The following is a 21639-nucleotide window of genomic DNA, read 5'->3' as shown; positions in this document are numbered from 1 at the left end:
GCAGCCATTTCAGCTCTAGGAAAAAGCCTCTGACTATCCACAAGATCAATTCCTTGCGTCATCTTATACACCTCTATCAGGTCACCTCTCATCCTCTGTCGCTCCAAGGAGAAAAAGCCGAGTTCACTCAACCTGTCTTCATAAGGCATGCTCCCCAATCCAGGCAACATCCTTGTAAATCAGCAAACTTACGAACCCATCCCTCTACTTCCTCGTCCAGGTCATTTACAAAAATCACAAAGAGTAAGGGTCCCTGAGGCACTCCACTGGTCACCGACCTCCATGCAGAATATGACCCATCTACAATCACTCTTTGCCTTCTGTGGCAAGCCAGTTCTAGATCCACAAAGCAAGGTCCCCTTGGATCCCATGCCTTCTTACTTCCTCAATAAGCCTTGCATAGGGTACCTTATCAAATGCCTTGCTGAAATCTATATACATTACATCTACTGCTCTTCCTTCATCAATCAGACTTGTAAAGGTACAACCTGCCCTTGACAAAGCCAGGCTGACTATTCCTAATCATATTATACCTCTCCAAATGTTCATAAATCCTGCCTCTCAGGATCTTCTCCATCAACTTACCAACCACTGAAGTAGGACTCACTGGTCTATAATTTCCTAGGTTATCTCTACTCCCTTTCTGGAATAAGGAAACAACATCCAGAACCCTCCAATCCTCCAGAACCTCTCCTGTCCCCATTGATGATACAAAGTTCATCGCCAGAGGCTCAGCAATCTCCTCCCTCACCTCCCATAGTAGCCTGGGGTACATCTCATCCAGTCCTTGTGACTTATCCAACTTGATGCTTTCCAAAAGCTCGAGCACATCTTCTTTCTTAGTATCTACATGCTCAAGCTTTTCAGTCCGCTGCAAGTCATTGCTACAATCACCAAGATCCTTTTCCATAGTGAATACTGAAGTAAATATTTGTAGAATGCTGTGGGGTTCTCCTTAATCCTGCTCACTAAGGCCTTCTCATGGCCCCTTCCAGCTCTCCTACTTCCATTCTTAAGCTCCTTCCTAGCAGCCTGGTAATTTTCTAAAGTTCAAACAGTACCTAGTTTCTTAAACCTTTCATAAGTTTTTCTTTTCTTCTTAATGAGATTTTCTATATCCTTTGTACACCATGGTTCTTTAACCCTACCATACTTTCCCTGCCTCAATGGTACATACCCATGCAGAATTCCATGCAGACATTCCCTGAACATTTGCCACATTTCTGCTATATATTTCCCTGAGAACATCTGCTCCCAAGTTCCTGCCTCCCAATGCTGCAGTTCTATACTGTAGTCATTCAGTCTGTCCTGTGCACCTCCATCACTGTGTGGTTTGGAGCCGCCACCAAGCAGGATAGAACCAGACTACAGTGTACAGTGAGGACTGCCGAGCGCATCATTGGAGCCTCCCTGCCCTCTATTGTGGACCTGTACTCTTCCAGGTTGAAGAAGAGGGCGGGGAACATCATAAAGGACTCCTTCCATCCTGCGCACGGACTGTTTGAACTGCTTCCGTCTGGTAGGCGCTTCAGATCCCTCTAGACTAAGACTAATAGGCACTGGAGAAGTTTTTTCCTTACTGCGGTCACTTTGCTGAACAGTTAACTGCCGGTTAACTGTCGGCTAACTATTACTTGGATTGCACTACTTGTATGTATAATCTATATTTTCATTTATATTTATCATCTGTTATGAGCAGAGAGACAACATCTGCCGGAAGTAAATTTCTTGTATGTGTACAGGTACTTGGCGATTAAAGTCTGATTCTGATTCTGATAATAGAATCATATTTCCCCCTACTCCAATTAAATGCTTTCCCAAATTGTCTGCTCCTATCCCTCTCCAGCACTATGGTGAAGGAGACAGAACTGTGTTCTCCACCTCCACAATATTCCCCCTCTGAGAGACCTAACACCTGACCAGGTTCATTTCCCAATACCAGATCAAGTACAGCCTCTCCTCTAGTTGGCTTATCTACATATTGTGTCAGGAAACCTTACAAACTCCATCCCATCTAAACTTCCTTGCGCTCAGAAAAAGTTAAATTCTCCCATCAAAACCATCCTTATATTATTAGGATGGATAAGTCCCAAGATCAAACAAGGTGCTTCCTCTGACCTTGTAGGAGGCTTGTGCATAGATTGCAGGGGCCCTAGCAATGGTATTTAAAACATTCTTAGCAATGGATGAGGTGCCATAGAACTGGCAGATAGCTAATGTTGTTCTGTTGTTCAAGAAATGCTCTAAGGAAAAGCCAGGAAATTCTAGGACAGGGACTGAGTAGGGATAGTCTACATGGCTTTGTGCATGGTAAGTCATGTCCAACCAACCTTACAGAGTTTTTTGAGGAAGTTACCAGGAAAGTTGATGAAGGCAAGGTGGTGGATTTCAAAAAGGCCGACTCGGTCCCGCATGGGAGGCTAGTCAGGAAGCTTCAGTTGCTCGGCATTCAGGATGAAGAAGCAAATTGGATTAGACATTGATTTTGTGGGAAAAGCTAGAGAGTGGTAAAAGATGGTTGCATCTCTGACTGAAGGCCTGTGACTGGTGGTGTGCCACAGGGATCAATGCTGAGTCCATTGTTGTATGTCATCTTTATGAATGATCTGAATGATAGTGTAGGTAACTTGATCAGCAAATTTGTGGATGACACCAAATCGGGAAGCTTTCAATTGGATCTCGACCAGCTGGAAAACTGGGCTAAGAATAGGGGATGGAATTTAATGCAGACAAGTGCGAAGTTTGTACTTTGAGAAGACCAACCAGTGTAGTACTTGAAAAGTGAGTAGTAGGGTACTTTCTTTCTTTCTAAATCTTTTTATTATTATTAGTAATATGGACAGAATACAAATGATATATTGATAAAGAAATTACCAACATACAAATTCCATTACATATGAAAAAAAAGCATAAACAATAGTTACAATATAAATGAGTTTACCAAGACATAAGTCATACAATATATGTATGAGCATGGTAAGTCTAAATATTTCATAATATATGATATAAAAAAAACAGAGAAAAGAAAGAAAAAAAAATATATATAATACAAAACTAGCTAATCTACTAATCTAATAACTAATAACTAATATAGAAGAAAAAAGAAGCAAAAAAAGAGAGAAAAAAGGGGGCTGTTTATAATATCTCACAAGAATAAATATTCATCAATGCCATCACTTCCGGTCCTCTCAACATACATAAGCTAAAAGCTGGGAAATCAAATGAACTTGGAACAGGGTCATATTACATCATATGAAAATGTTGAATAAATGGTCTCCATAACTTTTCAAATTTAATAAAAGTCTCAAAAACACCACTTCTAATTTTTTCTAAATTTAAACATAACATAGTTTGAGAGAACCAATTAAATACAGTGGGAGGATTAATTTCCTTCCAATTCAACAATATCGATCTTCTAGCCATCAGAGTTAGAAATGCAATCATTCGATAGGCAGAAGATAAATGCAGTGAGTCTAACATTGGTAAACCAAAAATTGCAGTAATAGGATGAGGTTGTAAATCAATATTCAAAACCGCAGAAATAATATCAAAAATATCTTTCCAATATTTCTCCAAAAATGAACAAGACCAAAACATATGAGTTAAAGATGCAATTTCAGATTGACATCTATCACAAATAGGACTAATATGAGAGTAAAAATGAGCTAATTTATCCTTGGACATATGGGCCCTATGTACGACCTTAAATTGTATTAATGAATGTTTGGCACATATCGATGATGTATTTACTAATTGAAGAATTCTATCCCAATTCTCACTAGAAATAATAGGGTTAAGCTCTCTTTCCCAATCCTTTTTGGTCTTATAAAGGGGCTCTGAACGTATCTTCATAATTTTATTATAAAGTTTTGAAATAAGCCCTTTTTGAAAAGGGTCTAATTCAAATAAACTCTCCAAAATATCTGAAGGCACAAAATTTGGAAACATAGGAAGTACAGAACTTAAAAAATGTCTAATCTGTAAATATCTAAAAAAATGAAATCTAGGCAAGTTATATTTGTTGGATAATTGCTCAAAAGACATAAAACAATTGTCCAAAAATAAATCAGAAAATCTTAGTAATCCCTTAGTTTTCCAAGCTGAATAAGCTTGATCTATAATGGAAGGGTGGAAAAAACAATTAGATACAATAGGACTATTTAAAACGAATTGAGTCAACCCAAAAAATCTCCAAAATTGAAACCATATACGTAAAGTATGTTTAACTATCGGGTTGTCAATTCGTTTCGGCAATTTAGAAAGAGCAAAAGGGAGAGAAGTCCCTAAAATAGAACCCAGAGCATAAGCTGATACAGATTTAATTTCTAAACTCACCCAACGAGGGCCGAAAGATCCACCCCCATCTTTCAACCAGCATAACAAGTATCTAATATTAACTGCCCAGTAGTAGGGTACTGAGGAATGTACTGGAACAAAGGGATCTGGGAGTACAGATCCATAATTCCTTCAAAGTAGTGTCACAGGTAGATAGAGCCATAAAGCAAGCTTTTGGTACATTGGCCTTCATAAATCAGGGTATTGGGTACAGAAGTTATGTTGAAGTGTGTAAGACATAGATGAGGCCTAATTTGGAGTACTGTGTCCAGTTCTGGTCATCTACCTACAAGAAAGATGTAAATAAGATTGAAAGAGTGCAGAGAAACTGTGCAAGGATATTGCCAGGACTTGATGACCTGATTATGGGGAAAGGATGAAAAGATTAAGATTTTATTCCCTGAGTTTAGGAGAATGAGAGGAGATTTGGTAGAGGTTTACAAAATTATGAGGGGTTTATTTAGAGTAAATGCAAACAAGCTTTTTCCACTAATGTGTGAAACTAGAACCAGAGGTCACAGGTTGAGGGTGAAAGCTGAACTATTTAAAGGGAACCTTGAGGTTGTGAGTGTCGAATGAGCTGCCAGTGGAAGTGGTGGATGCAGGTTTGGTTGACATCAATGGAACTGGAGTTGAGAGGGAGAACAGCTTTAAGTTCCTTGGCATACACATCACCAAGGATCTCACATGGTCTGTACATACCGGCTGTGTGGTGAAAAAGGCACAACGGCGCCTCTTTCACCTCGGACAGTTGAAGAAGTTCGGTATGGGCCCCCAAATCCTAGAAATTTCTATAGGGGCACAACTGAGAGCATCCTGACTGGCTGCATCACTGCCTGGTATGGAAAATGTACTTAGCTCAATCGCAGGACTCTGCAGAGGGTGCTGTGGACAGCCCAGTGCATCTATAGATGTGAACTTCCCACTATTCAGGACATCTACAAAGACAGGTGTGTAAAAAGGTCCCAATAGATCATTGGGAACCCAAGTCACCCCAACCACAATCTATTCCAGCTGCTACCATCCAGGAAACAGTACCGCAGCATTAAAGCCAGGACCAACAGGCTCTGGGACAGCTTCTTGCACCAGGCCATCAGACTGATTAACTCACGCTGACACAACTGTACTTCTATGTTATACTGACTGTCCTGTTTACATACTATTTATTACAAATTACTATAAATTGCATATTGTACACTTAGATGGAGATGTAAATATTTTTATTCCTCATTTATGTGAAGGATGTAAGTAATAGTCAATTCAATTGTTAAGGAAGGTGTAGATAAGTACATGGATAGGGGAGATATGGAAGGTAATGGTCCCAATGCAGGTTGATCTGCCGAGGAAGAATAACAGTTCATAACTGACTAGATGGACCAAAGGGCCATTTACTGTGCTGTAGTCCTCTTTGACTCTATGTCATCGTTCCTGTGATCTCAAGTGCTGCAGAAAATTCTGACAGACACCAGTTGTTTTTAAAATCAACAAATCCACAAATAACTGTTGCTGTGATTTCAAGTTGTGCATAAAGTCCCAACAGGCCCCACCTGCTACAAAAACCAAGCACTCCATTATTGGTCCCTTGCACACATAAAGTGCTATATGTGAAGGATAGGGAGGAACATGAAATGGTACAGTATCTGTAACCTGTAAACTTTAAAAGGCAGGACTTCTTTTCAGAGCGGGCAGCGGAGTCCGTGGAAGCAGAGTCCTGGGCTTTGGCTAAGTGGCCTTCGGTAAGCTTGTGTGATTGCTCGCTGAGGGGAAGAAGGTAAGGTCGCTCGGTGCTTTTTAGACTTATTCCATTAATCCAGTTCAGGTATGGGGGAGACAGTCAGAGCAGTGGTGTGCTCCGTATGCAGTATGTGGGAGGTCAGGGTCAACACAGTTGTCCCTGATGACCACACCTGCAAAAGGTGCGTCCAGCTGCAGCTCCTATCAGACCGAGTTAGGGAGTTGGAGCAGGAGCTGGATGAACTACGGATCATTCGGGAGGTGGAGGCAGAGATAGATAGTTATCAGGAGGTAGTCACACCAAAAATCCAAGAAGTAGGCAGATGGGTGACAGTCCAGAGAGGCAGGGGGAGCAGGCAGAGAGAGCAGAGCACCCCTGCGGCCATTCCCATTAACAATAAGTATACCGTACTGGATACTGTTGATGGGGATGACCTACCAGGAATTAGTTGTAGTGGTCCTGCCTCTGGCACAGAGGTTGAACCCTCAACTAGAAAGGGGAGGAGGGAAGAGAAGAGAGCGATAGTTTTAGGGGACACTATAGTTAGGGGGGCAGATAGGAGATTTTGTGGGGCAGATCGGGAGTCTCGGAGGGTATGTTGCCTCCCTGGTGCCAGGGTCTGGGACATCTCAGATCGGGTGCAGGCTATTCTTGAGAGTGAGGGCATGAACCCAGATGTAGTGGTCCATGTAGGGACCAATGATGTAGGTAAGGTGAGTGAGGGGGTCCTGCTTAGAGAGTTCAGGGAGTTAGGAGTGAAGCTGAAAGGCAGGACCTCCAGGGTGACAATCTCGGGATTGCTACCTATGCCACGTGCGAGTGAGGCGAAGAATAGAATGATTATGCACATTAATACGAGGCTGAGAGCATGGTGCAGGAAGGAAGGGTTCAGGTTTTTGGATAATTGGTCTTTGTTCCAGGGACATTGGGATCTGTTTCGAAGGGATGGTCTACATCTGAACCGGAGGGGTACTAACATTCTTGCAGGAGTATTTGCCAGTGCTGCTCGGGGGGGTTTAAACTAGATGTGCAGGGGGCAGGGATCCAGATCCAGAGGGTTGGTCAGAAGGTGCATGGGGTTAAATGTGTAGAAGGTTTGGGTGATCTTGAGAAGGTCATCAAAATTCAGGGTGCAATTTGCCCGATGGAAGTTCAAGGAGCTGGGTTAGGTACAGTAGACAGTGTTTTAAGCAAAGAGAGGAGGAATGGGCTAAGAATTCTATACTTGAATGCGCGTAGTGTCAGAAATAAGACAGATGAGCTTGAAGCTCAGATGAAAATGGGGAACTACGATATTGTTGGGATAACGGAGACATGGCTGCAAGGGGATCAGGCCTGGGAATTGAGTGTACCAGGGTATACGTGCTATCGTAGAGACAGAAATATGGGAAGAGGGGGTGGGGTGGCCCTGTTGGTGAGGAATGAGATTAGCAAGAGGTGACTTGGGAACAGGGGAAGTAGAGTCTGTGTGGATTGAGCTGAGGAACAGTAAGGGTAAAAAGACCCTAATGGGTGTTGTGTACAGGCCACCAAACAGTAGCGTGGATATTGGGTACAAGTTGATTAGGGAGTTAACATTGGCATGTGCTAAAGGTAATGCAGTCGTTATGGGAGATTTCAACATGCAGGTGGACTGGGAGAATCAGGTAGGTGCTGGACCCCAGGATAGGGAGTTTGTGGAGTGTCTAAGGGATGTATTTTTGGAACAGCTTGTGCTTGAGCCAACCAGGAACGAGGCTATTTTGGACTTGGTGATGTGTAATGAACAGGAATTGATAAGTGATCTTGAAGTAAAGGAGCCATTAGCAAGTAGTGATCATAACATGATAAGTTTTTATCTACAATTTGAGAGGGATAGGGGCAGATCAGAGGTGTCAGTGTTGCAATTAAATAAAGGAGACTACAGAGCCATGAGGGATGAGCTGGCCAAAGTTAAATGGGCGGATGCCCTGGCAGGAAAGACAGTGGATCAGCAGTCGCAGATATTCTTGGGCATAATACAAAAGATGCAAATGCAGTTCATTCCAATGAGAAGGAAGGATTCAAAGAGTGGGAAGGGGCCACAGTGGTTGACAAAGGAAGTCAGAGATTGTATAGCATTAAAGAAAAAGAAGTATGACAGGGCTAAGATGAGTGGGAATACAGATGATTGGGAAAGTTTTAAGGAACAGCAGATCTTAACTAAAAAAGCAATACAGAGAGAAAAAATCAGGTATGAGCTCAGTCTAGCCAGGAATATAAAAGGGGATAGCAAAAGCTTTTTTAGCTATGTGAAGAGAAAGAAGATAGTTAAGAACAATATTGGCCCCTTGAAGAATGAATTGGGAGAAATTGTTATGGGAAACAGGGAAATGGCAACAGAATTTAATGCATACTTTAGATCTGTCTTCACCAGGGAGGACACAAGCAATCTCCCAGATGTATGGATGGGCCAGGGTCATAAGATATCAGAGGAATTGAGACAGATTGACATTAGGAAAGAAACTGTGATGAGTAGACTGGTAGGACTGAAGGCTAATAAATCCCCGGGTCCAGATGGTCTGCATCCGAGGGTTCTAAAAGAGGTGGCTCAGGAAATTGCGGATGCATTGGTAATCATTTTCCAATGTTCCTTAGATTCGGGATCAGTTCCTGAAGATTGGAGAGTGGCTAATGTTTTCCCACTTTTCAAGAAGGGAGGGAAGGAGAAAACGGAGAACTATCGCCCTGTTAGCCTAACGTCAGTCGTGGGGTAGATGCTTGAGTCCATTATTAAGGACAAAATAGTGGCACATCTAGATGGCAGAAATAGGATTAGGCCGAGCCAGCATGGATTTACCAAGGGCAAATCATGCTTGACTAATCTGTTGGAGTTTTTTGAGGGTGTAACAAGGATGTAAGCCGGTAGATGTTGTGTACCTAGATTTTCAGAAGGCATTCGATAAGGTGCCACATAGGAGATTGGTGAGTAAAATCAGAGCTCATGGCATTGGGGGCAGGGTTTCAGCATGGATAGAAAACTGGTTGGCAGATAGAAAGCAAAGGGTAGCAGTGAATGGGTGTTTCTCAGACTGGCTGGAGGTGACTAGTGGGGTACCACAGGGCTCTGTATTGGGACCACGATTTATGTCAATGATTTAGATGAGGGCATTGAAAACTATATCAGCAAGTTTGCTGACGATACTAAACTGGGTGGCAGTGTGACATGCGAAGAGGACGTTAGGAGAATACAGGGAGACTTGGATAGGCTGAGTGAGTGGGCAGATACTTGGCAGATGTCATTCAATGTGAATAAATGTGAAGTTATCCACTTTGGAAGCTGAAACAAGAGGGCAGAGTATTGTCTGAACGGTGTCGAGTTAGGTAAGGGAGAAATGCAAAGAGACCTAGGAGTCCTAGTTCACCAGTCAATGAAGGTGAATGAGCAAGTGCAACAGGCAGTGAAGAGGGCAAATGGAATGTTGGCCTTTGTTACAAGGGGAATTGAATACAAGAGCAAGGATGTTCTTTTGCATTTGTACAGGGCCCTGGTGAGACCACACCTGGAATATTGTGTACAGTTTTGGTCTCCAGGTTTAAGGAAGGACATTCTGGCAATTGAGGAAGTGCAGCGTAGATTCACTAGGTTGATTCCTGGGATGGCAGGGCTGTCTTACGCAGAGAGATTGGAGAGATTGGGCTTGTACACACTGGAATTGAGGAGATTGAGAGGGGATCTGATTGAAACGTTTAAGATAATTAAAGGATTTGATAGGATTGAGGCAGGAAATATGTTCCAGATGTTGGGAGAGTCCAGTACCAGAGGGCATGGATTGAGAATAAGAGGTCAGTTATTTAAAACAGAGTTGAGGAAGAGCTTCTTCTCCCAGAGAGTTGTGGAGGTGTGGAATGCACTGCCTCGGAAGACGGTGGAGGCCAATTCTCTGGATGCTTTCAAGAAGGAGCTGGATAGATATCTGATGGATAGGGGAATCAAGGGATATGGGGACAAGGCAGGGACTGGGCATTGATAGTGAATGATCAGCCATGATCTCAGAATGGCGGTGCAGACTCGAGGGGCCGAATGGTCTACTTCTGCACCTATTGTCTATTGTCTATTGTCTGTTCCCTAACTGGTTAAACGTTATTTTATCATTATTAGATATTGATATTTTATTGATATTAGATATTTATTATTAGATAATAAATGTTATTAGATCAATGCCCAGGTTGGCCATCTCCTTTAAATCTGATAATGCAGCAAGATAGCCAGAATCCCTGAAGGTCGATTAGTTAATAGTATACATATAAGGTAATGATATCATAAATTATTAAAAAGCCTTGCTATTTGCTTTCCATTACAAATATACTGTTGATCTAATGCAATGAATACTGATTGAATCTTTGTCAGGAATGAGAATCCTTAGATATGGAAGTCTCATATACCCAGCTGCACTGAAGTTTTAAAGAATGGGAGATGTTTTTGTCAAAACAGATAAGAATTTCAAAGATTCACTGGGAGAAAATAATTTCCCTCACATTTCCATATTAATGAGATAGTTTGTTATTTTCAAGCTGTGCTCTCTCCTTCAAGATTCCTCCACTAGGAGAACAAGCTCCCAGCATTTATCTTGACAAGTGGCCTCAGAACAGTGGGAGATGTCACAGAACACATTCAGGGCTGAAAATGACAGATTTTTGGATTCTGGAGTTATGGAGATAACCAGGAAAATGGAGCCAAGGCCAGAATTACATTAGCTTTGATGTTGATTCACTGTAGAGCAGGTTTAAGGGTCTGAAAGGCTTATCCAAGTTCTTATTCCTTGTGTTCTTTTGTTTCAAAGTCACTCCAGATTTTAGCCCCAGAAAGAGGCAAAGAGGCAAACCAAAACATTGTTATATTGATTGAATGTACCTATGATATAACTACAGGTTGAACCTATAGGCAATTTTAACATGGATAGTTGTGTTGTAGTCTTCACCTAGCCATAAGGTGTTTACTTGGAAAATTGTACAGCATTTCCCCCACATAGATGTCCATAACTCAAATGGGCTTGGGCACGAAACGACTTTTTTTTTTTGCATGGACGCTGCCTGGCCTGCTGAGTTCCTCCAGCATTTTGTGTGTGGCACTCAATATTTGCACCAATAATTATGGATAACACTAGGAATTCATAATTTCTGTGAGATAGTGTTCCACAGAGTAGAACAATAGTGGAATGGCATGTTATATATGTTCCAAATGACCCTAAATGTGCACTATTAACCAGAAGCATTACATCTGGTTATATCTGGTTATATATGCAAGGGCCAGTGGTGAATTAATTTCTGTTATATCGAGGGAACATCTATGCAATGAGTGACAAACTAAACTGGTAAAGTTAATGGGTCTCCATACTTATGGCTGAATTTCCTAATCATTCTTTGGTGGGTCAAAAACTTTCAAGCCAGTTAAAAATTGCATGAAGAAGTTGAGGCTAAACTAAAAAAAAGGATTTTCAACTATTCTTACCAATACATAATATTTTTTCAACATTTCCATAATTGCTATCAATGAAGTCTTTGCAAGACATTCTTCCTATGAATCACAGAGATAGATCCTTTAACCCAACTCAGTGATGCTGATCAAGATGTCCCATTTGTCTGCATTTAGCTCCCATTTTCAATCCATGTACCTGCCCAAATGTTTTGTTTAAGCATTGTAACTGTACCTGCCTCTACAATTTCGTCTGGCACTTCATTCCAAGTCCACCACCCGCTGTGAGTAAAAAGTTGCCCCTCAGGTCTCTTTTTAAATATTTCCCTTCTCACCTTAAACTTTGTTGTCCAGTTTTAGATTCCCCTGGCTTGGGAAAAGGACTGATCACACATCATATCCATATCACTCATGATTTTATATACATCTAAAAGATCACCCCCTCAGTCTTCTGTGCTACAGAGTAAAAAGTCCCAGCTACACGATAATGTGTTTCCATAAAGGTCAAAACCTTGAACCGAGGAGGCAGTAAGAATGATCCATTTGTGGTTTAGAGTGGGGGCTCCCAAGCTTTTTTATACCATTAACTGAAGGGTCCATGAACACCAGGTTGGGAACCTCTGCTCTAAACCATAAACTGATCATTCTTAACTGTCCCTAAGGTCACACATAAGGCTGACTGACTAATGATATTAGACTTCCTTCTCCAAAGGACATTAGTGAATCAAACAGAGTTTCCATAATTTCATGGTTACCTTTGATAAGAATGGCTTTACTTTAAATTCCTGATTTATTTAATTACTTGAATTTCAATTCCCCAGTTGCCATGGAATGTTTTAAATTGTTGTCTCTGGGGCAATGCTTTGGAACTCTGACCGCTTGTCCAGTAACTTAACCATCAAAATCAATGGGACTGCAGTTGCAGAGGGTGAGTAGTTTCAAGTTCCTTGATATACACATCACCAAAGAGCTCACCTGGACTGTACACACCTGCTATGTAGCAAAAAAAAAGCACAACAGTGTCTCATCCACCTCAGGTGACCAAAGAAGTTCGACATGAGCCCCCAGATCCTCAAGACCTTCTACAGGGGCACCATTGAGAGCATCCTGACTGGCCATATCAGCGCCTGGTACGGGAACTGCACCAACCTTGATCACTGGGCACCGCAGAGAGTGGTTCAGACAGCCCAGCGCATCTGTAGATATGACCTTCCCTCTAATGTGGACATTTACAGCAGCAGGTGTGTAAACAAGGCCTGGAAGTTCATCAGGGACACCAGTCATCCCAACCATAAACTGTTCCAGCTGCTTCCATCTGGCAAACAGTACCACAGCATTAAAGCCAGGACCAACAATGGGACAGCTTCTTTCTACAAACCATCAGACTTTTAAATTCGCATGTCTGTACATTGTGATGGAGTCTTAATGCAAAGATTTTTATTCCCTCACGTTGCTGGATGGATGTAAGATTTAAGTAAATTCAATTCATTACACTAAAGTATAATATGTCATGAATTAAAAATGTTGTTTTTCATGAAGGTTTCCTAATCTATTTTATTTTACATTCTGAAAGTACCAGAGCGCTTTAATATTGATATTTTACAGAAATGAATAAAAATATATTATTTCCCCCTTCCCCCTTTCTTTCCAGTCCTGAAAACATCTTGGCCCAAACTGAGGCCTGCTGCCTGATCTGCTGTGTTCCCCCAGCCTTTTGCGTGTGTTGCTTTGGACTCCCAGCATCAGCAGACTTGTCATGTTTAAAATAATATTATTTGTCTTTAGGTGGTACCTTCCCTTATACTATTGGCAGGATTGAACATGGATATAACGTCCGTCCTGATCTATGTGCCAGAGAGAACAAGATAAATCCTCGGAAATACCTGGGCCGGTTTTACACAGATGCATTAGTGCATGACCCACTTGCACTAAAGCTGTTGGTTGATGTGATAGGAAAAGTGAGTAGAATACACTCAATGTACTCACTAAATTTTGTCACTCAATGTGAATCTTTTACTGATGTACATCTTACACAGCATTACAAATAACAATGTGTAAAAATGTCTTAACTAATTTCAATAAATGTTACCTTGTTCAGGATAGGGTGATGCTGGGAACAGACTATCCATTCCCACTGGGTGAACTAACTCCTGGAAATCTTATTGAATCTATGGAAGAATTCGATAATGAACTCAAAGTAAGATTGTCACTGAGATCCACATTTTTAATGTTTAATCTATGTGCATTAGCACAAATATTGCATGTCAGCATCAATCATGCTAACTATAAAGGAAAAACGGGCCAATCAGATGAAAAAGAAAAAGAAAAAGAAATGGGCAGCTTGACAGTTCCCCATGTTTCTCTCTGTTATCCCTGCATGTTTTATTTACCTTTACTAAGTTGTTGTTGGTTATTTGATCCATTCCAGAAGATCATGGACCCCTGCTGAACTCACTATTTGATCCATTCCAGAAGATCCTCCCCTCACGTTAGTTTTAGGAGTGGCTTCTCAGACATTTCAAGTCCCATTGCATCCATTCACCTGGTCTGGAGAACACTGATGCTGGAGCACACTGAAAGCCCAAATCATTTCAAAGTCCATTTATTATCAAATTATGTTTAAATTATACAAACTTGGGATTCGTCTGCTTACAGGCAGCCACAAGAAAGCCATAAGAACCCAATTTTAAAAAACCAATGTGCAGAGAGAGAGAGGAAAAAGATATAAATCATGCAGACAATGAAAGCAAGCAACAGCATTCAGAATGAAAGTAAGTACGTAGACCAGAACCCAGAGCAGACCCACAGCTTCAGCCTCAGTTCATCACACAGCAGGGCAAATCATTGCTCAGTTCACAGCCTGGAACATACCTGCTGCACTCCTTTTAGAAGCCAACTACTCCCTTAATTTATCTAAGAACATGTTTTCACAGTTTTCAGGCAGGAATCAAAATGTTTTACAAATAATTACTTAAAATTTCAGGTCTTTTTAGGAATATAAATCCAAATTAATTTTGAACATAAGGAGTTATCACAAATATAATTTAAATAATTGTTTTAAAAAGATTTTAAAATCACTCTCCATCACAATTCAAGTATGGCTATTTTCAAAATTTAGTCAGTGCCAGTCAAAAGATAAATGTCTTGAAATTAATTTCTTATACATTGTTTTAAACATACTGCATAGTACTACATATTATTACATATTATATTATTACTACATATTAATAATACTACATATTATTGTGTCTCTGAAGAACCTCAGTTCCAATGGATACAAGCTGTCCACTCTTTCCATTGATAAATTGAATAATGTGGTGCACTTATTATGACCAACTAGGTTAGGATGAATTTCTAGACATTTATGTAACACACTTGCTGTATTGCACTCAAGTGCCAGATTATATTGTGTGCTCAGATGCAAGTGGATTAGAATTTACCACATTTTAACTGTGGGGGGGGGGGGGGGCGGGGACTGATATCAAAGGTAAAGACATACAACTTTTGAAAGTTACAATGAAGAAACTGTAACTAATACTTAGGGAAATCTACTGATTTTCCATTCCTGCTACATATTGAGTTTATAAACTGTCTGAAATGTTACAAAGATTTCCAGTGTGCATCTTACCATACCCATACTGTCAATTCAAGCTCTCAAATGCTTAGAGGAAAAAGTACTCACCAAGAATGATATGCTGCTGATGGAAGTGAGAAAATAATTGGATTTTGGATTGCAGCCAAAATTTAGCTTCAGTCCACCCATGAGGAAATTTAATAAACACACATTTGGATTTGTTCTGCAGCTAATTTACTTCAAATGTCCAATTAATTAGAATAGATGGGCATGTGATATCAAAGCCGTTAATTTGGAATTTTTAAAATTGAATGTCATTTTTAAATTTAACGATTTAGAAATACAACCACAAATGACTGAATAAAATCATGGCTGATCTGATTGTCACACCTCAGCAATTCCACCTATCCTTGATAAGCTTGCTTATCAGAAATCTAATATTTCTGACTTAAAAACACTTAAAGACAGCTTCCATTATCCTTTCACAAGGAGAGTTCAAAAGACACATATCTTTTAGATATAAGATTAAATGCAAAGTAAAACGGTTGTCCTCTGGAAAATGCTGCTTTTGTCTCACCTATGTCAAGGAGGCTGTATCAGGAGCACCAGATACAACAGATGACCTCAAAAGATTTGCAGGTGAAGTGCTACCTGACCTTAAGGCCCTGAATGGAGGTGCAGATTTCTGTCGCTTGAAGAGAAACATGCCAGGAGGGAGATTAATGAGGAGGGACAAATGAGCAGGGGAATTATGGAAGAAGTTATATCTGTGGAAAGCAGAGAATGGGACTAGGTAAAGATGTGTTTGGTGATAGGATCCTGTTGAAAATGGCAGAAGTCGCAGAGAGTGACATGTTGCATGTAGAGGCTTATGAGGAGTTAAGTAAGGACAAGGGAGCATTGGTTGAGCGCAGATGACAGGAAATAGAGGACAAGTGAGTGAGTGAGAGAGGCATCAATAGTGGAGAAGGGAAAATCTCTTTCTTTGAAGAAAGAGGACATCTGGAAAGGAAAGCTTCATCCTGGGAATGGATGCACTGGAGACAAAGGAACTGAGAAAAGGGAATGCCATTTTTATAGGAGACAGGGTGGAAAGAGGTATAATCAAAATAGTCATGGGAATAGGTAAGTTGGTAAAAGATAACAATAGACAGTTTGTCTCCAGAGATGGAGATATTGAAAAAGGGGAGAGAGATGTCAGAAATGGACCATGAATTGAAGGGCAAGGTGGACGTTGGTGGCCAAGTTAATTAAATTGAAGCAGCACCGACATAGTCATCAATATCACACAGAAAGAGTTGGGAATCTTTACCAGGGAGGCTTGGAACATGGACTGTTCCATCAAACCAACGAAAAGATAGGTATGGCAAGCACCAATGTGGGTGTCCATGACAACCCCTCAGTTTGGAGAAAGTGGATGGAGCCGTAGGAGAAATTGTTGAGGGTGAGAGCCAGTTCAGCCAGACAGACGGCGGTGGTGGAGAGAAAATGGTTGTTTTTTTTATTGAGAAAGAAGCAGGCAGCTAGCTTCTAGGTCTTCCTGATGGGGGGGTAGAAGTGTACAGGAACTGTACATCCATAGTGAAAATGAGCAGGTCAAGACCAGGGAATTGCAAGTTCTTGAGGCGATCAAGAGCATGAGAAATGTCGTGGATGTAGGTGTGAAGGGACTGAAGCAAAGGGGTAGAATGGAGTCAAAATATGTAGAAAGGGGATAGAATGAGTTATGTTTTGTAACTTAAAAACATTCAACTAAGTGAAGGGAAAAGATCAGAGTCCTAAGTGTGAGTCTAACATTTTTTTAATTGTAAGCGAGGCAAGTACATATCATGTGGTGCAATGATGTATGCCATCAATACAGATAACCAGCAATACATTATGTAAACAACAAAGAATGCTTAATCAAACAATATCTTTATAATATTACTCAAATACTACTGTAATATTAAATACACAAGAGAAAAGGGCCAAGGTATGCCTAAAGGGGATTGAATGCAGTCCAGGTATGTGTCAAGAAAAATGGATACTGTTAAGAAAAAAAGTACAATGCTGAAATTCCTTCATATATTCATCTTAAATTTGTTTCATTTACAGGATAAGCTTCTCGCAAAAAATGCATTGGAATTTCTCGGACTTGAAAAAAAACAGTTTGAATGATACAATTTTCTTATACTTCCTTTCACAATTGAGAAATGTCGACTTTACATGAGACACAACAGTGTTTGGAACTGGCTTGATGGATATCTTCTCAGAGACAACATCTTTACCTCCACTGTTTACTGCAATTATTTACAATGTCTCAGTGGTGGTTTGTTATCAGCAACAAAAGTGGCCATTCCAAATCTTTAATTTTTATTATTAATTGAAACATAAAAACATAGAAAAACTACAGCCCAATACAGGCCCTTCAGCCTGCAATGCTGTACCAAACATGTATTTACTTTAGTAATTACCTAGGGTTACATAGCCCTCTATTTTACTCAGCTCCATGTACCTATTCAGGAGTCTCTTAAAAGACCCTATCATGTCCGCCCCACCACCGTTGCCAGCAGCCTATTCCATGCACTCACCACACTCTGCAGAAAAAACTTACCCCTGACATTTCCTCTGTACCTACTTTCAAGCACGTTAAAACTGTGCCCTCTAGTGTAAGCCATTTCAGCACTGGGATAAAGCCTCTGACTATCCACATGATCATTGCCTCTCATCATCTTATACACCTTTATCAGATCACCTCTCATCCTCCATTACTCCAAGGAGAAAAGGCCAAGTTCACTCAACTTACTCTTGTAAGGCATGCTCCTCAATCCAGGCAACATCCTTGTAAATCTCCTCTGCATCCTTTCTATAGTTTCCACATTCTTCCTGTAATGAGGTAACCAGAACTGAGCTCCAAGTGGGGTCTGACCAGGGTCCTATATAGCTGTAACATTACCTCTCTGCTCTAAAACTCAATTCCATGGTTGATGATGGCCAATGCACCATATGTCTTCTTAACCACAGAGTCAACCTATGCAGTAGCTTTGAGTGTCCTATGGATTTGGACCCCAAGATCTCTCTGATCCTCCACACTGCCAAGAGTCTTGCCATTAATGCTATATTCTGCCATCATATTTGATCTACCAAAATGAACCATCTCACACTTATCTGGGTTGAATTCCATCTGCCACTTCTCAGCCCAGTCCTACATCTATCAATGACATGCTATAACTATTGACAACCCTTCAGACTATCCACAACACCCCCAACCTTTGTGTCATCAGCAAATTTACTAACCCATTCCTCCACTTCCTCATCCAGGTCATTTATAAAAATCACAAAGAGAAGGGGTCCCAGAACAGATCCCTGAGGCACACTACTGGTCACTGGCTTCCGTGCAAAATATGACCTGCCTACAACCACTCTTTGCCTTCTGTGGGCAAGCCAATTCTGGATCCACAAAGCAATGTCCCCTTGGATCCCCATGCCTCCTTACTTTCTCAATAAGCCTTGTATACAGTACCTTATCAAATGCCTTGCTGAAACCCATATACACTACATCTACTGCTCTACCTTCATCAATGTGTTTAGTCACATCCTCAAAAAATTCAATCAAGCTAGTAAGGCACAACCTGTCATTGACAATGCTGACTATTCCTAATCATATTAGACCTCTCCAAATGTTCATAAATTCTGCCTCTCAGGATCTTCTCTATTAACTTACCAATGACTGAAGTAAGATTCACTGGTCTATAATTTTCTGGGCTATCTCTACTCTCTTTCTTGAACAAGGGAACAACATCTGCAACCCTCTGATCCTCTGGAACCTCTCCTGACCCCATTGATGATGCAAGGATCATTGCCAGAGGCTCAGCAATCTCCTCCCTCGCCTCTCACAATAGCCTGGGGTACATTTCATCCAGTCCCAGAGACTTATCCAACTTGATGCTTTCCAAAAGCTCCACACATCCTCTTTCTTAATGTCTATATGCTCAAGCTTTTCAATCCGCTGTAAATTATCCCTACAATCGCCAAGATCTTTTTCCACAGTGAAAAGGATTATTAATTGCAATAATGAAAATTTGCCTGTGTAAACATTGTATTTGTCAGATAATATAATGAACCTGTAGTTGTCCTCTGGCGTGGACATACAGTAAATGTGATGTAATATTAATGTGTGTTAGAGCAGAAGACATTATCAAGTGAGATCAAGTAAAATTACTAAATAAATGTGAATGGTCATTCTTGTATTTATGTTTGCGTCATTTGCCAAAGGAAGTTTAGTTGGTTAATTTTCTGCTTTACAATTGTAATCACGTTTTAAACTTATGCAATTCGTTAATTGGAATGTCCTGAGATTGGGAAAGGCATTTTATATATATACACAGACACACATCTTATTTTCAGCTTCACTGTGTGCATTTCTGGTTACCCTATCACAGGAAGCATGTGGAGGCTTTGGAAAGGGTGCAGAAAAGGTTTACCAGGATGCTGCCTGGATTGGAGAGCAAGAATGTAGTGTTCTTGCTCAGGTGTAAGAGAACGCTGAACTAAACACCGAGGTAAACCGTAGTCAATGAAAACAGGATCGCAGTAAGATTAACCGCTTACTGTTCACTCTTCCTCATTAACATATGGTGAAAACTGTTGACAAAACAATACAAAATTTGTACAGTATTTGTTTCCTTCTTGATATCACATTTCCATCGTAAATACTTGCAAAAGTAAAACTACAACAACTACATTACATTAAAGCACAGCATACAGTCCGAATCTACCTACGCCATTGACTGCTTTAAATACACTTCAACACAAACTATCCGCAACTCTTTAACTAACGAAAACATAAACCTTATCAACCGTCATTACTTTTTAACAGAATCAGCGTTATCATTTTAATTCAACATATCGATTATCTCATGAACTTACGGCGTTGCTTCACTATGTTTCTAGTGCATAGAAAGACAACTTTTCTCGCGCTGATCCTGCACATGTGAGCCCCCTCCTTCCCGTTTCTCCAAACCGGTATTTTCCCACAAGACGCAGCGAAACCAGATGTGACGTTATTGCATGCCGCAATATATCACAGACAACGAATTTACTTTAAATAATCCTAACTTTAACTAAAAAATGCAAACAAATGACTCACTAAAGCGAAAATATTATAAACTAAGTAAATGCCATAAAGGCAACACAAAGAACTTTAAGGAAAGGTTGGACAAATTTGGATGGTTTTCTTTGGAGTATCAGAGGCTGAGGGGAGACCTCAAGGAAGTTTATACAATTCTGAGGATCATAGTCAATATCTTTTTCTTGTCAAGTCAAGAAAACATGCAGTTAAGGTGAGACAGAGAAAGTTTAAAGGAGAGTTATTATACACGCAGTATTAGGTAACTAGAATGGGCTGCTAAGGTGAGTGATGGAAACAGATACTGATGTTTCAGGGGCCGTTAGACATGAGAAAATGCAGCGAATGAAGGGATAGGGATTGTGTTTGACACAGGTATTGTGAATTGAAGGGCCTGTTCCTGGCCATAGAACATAGAACACTACAGCATAATACAGGCCCTTCAGCCCACAAAGGTACTCCAACTTCTTAATCTACTCTAAGATCAATCTAATCCTTCCCTCCCCCATAGCCCTCCGTTCTTCTATCATTCACATGTCTGTACAAGAGTTCCTTAAATGTCCCAAATGTATCTGCCTACACCACCACCCCAGGTATGTTCCATATACCTACCACTTTCTGTGTAAAAACACCTGCCTTTGAAATTTCCCCTTATAATTACTTTAAAATTATGCCCCTCATATTATCCATTTTAACCCTGGGAAAAATCTCTACCTATGCCTCTCATCATCTTGTACACCTCATTCAAGTCACCTCTCATCCTCCTTCACTCCAAATGGCACTGGCTCTCACAACCTATCTTCAAAAGAAATGCTCTCTAATTGAGGCAGCACTCTGGTAAATCTCCTGTGCACCCTCTTTAAAGCTTCCTGAATCTTCCTATAATGAGGTGACCAGACCTGAATCATGCTCCAAATGTGGTCTAACCAGGACATTACAGAGCTGCAATATGTCCTTGTGGCTCTTGAACTCAATATTTTGACAAATGATAATATGCACCTGCACAGCAACCTTGAGGGATCTATGGACATGGACCAAAAGATGCCTCTGTACTACCACACTGCTATAAATATTATCATAAACCCTACATTCTGCCATCCAAAGTGAATCACTTCACATTTTTCCAGATTGAACTCTATCAGCCACTTCTCAGCCCAGCTCTGCAACCAGTCAATATCGTGTTGTAATTTATTTATTTACTTGCACAGTTTGTTGCCTTTTGCACGCTAGTTGGTGCAGTCTTTCATTGATTCTGTTTCAGCTATTATTCTATTATGAATTTATTGAGCCATAGAACACTACAGCACAGTACAGGCTCTTCAGCCCTCCATGTTATGCCGACCCATATATCCTTAAAAAAAAGTAATAAACCCACACTACCCCATAACCCTCTATTTTTTTTCATCCATGTGCCTGTCCAAGAGGCTTTTAAATACCCCTAATGTTTTAGCCTC

The 21639-nt window shown here is 40.6% G+C and overlaps 1 protein-coding gene across 13 annotated transcripts in view; it reads left to right on the top strand.

Moving 5' to 3' along the window:
* Positions 1 to 19322, top strand: part of acmsd (aminocarboxymuconate semialdehyde decarboxylase) — a 169522-nt gene extending 150200 nt beyond the window's left edge. For 8 of the 13 annotated variants that reach the window (XM_059966279.1, XM_059966275.1, XM_059966276.1 and 5 more), the window contains 3 exons: positions 13290 to 13462; positions 13603 to 13701; positions 17173 to 19322. In XM_059966279.1, coding sequence (XP_059822262.1) covers positions 13290 to 13462; positions 13603 to 13701; positions 17173 to 17235 — 335 coding nt within the window. In that variant the 3' untranslated portion in view covers positions 17236 to 19322. Of the gene's footprint in view, positions 1 to 1443; positions 12968 to 13289; positions 13463 to 13602; positions 13702 to 17172 lie in introns of those variants that run through there. The other 5 variants (XR_009511532.1, XR_009511534.1, XM_059966277.1 and 2 more) reach the window with 5 other exon arrangements.
* The last annotated feature ends 2317 nt before the right edge of the window (positions 19323 to 21639 follow it).

Source organism: Hypanus sabinus, chromosome 4 (assembly GCF_030144855.1).
Source record: "Hypanus sabinus isolate sHypSab1 chromosome 4, sHypSab1.hap1, whole genome shotgun sequence".
Classification (NCBI taxonomy): Eukaryota; Metazoa; Chordata; class Chondrichthyes; order Myliobatiformes; family Dasyatidae; genus Hypanus; species Hypanus sabinus.
The sequence above is the reverse complement of the archived record's forward strand: the minus strand, read 5'-3'. Positions and strand labels throughout refer to the sequence as shown.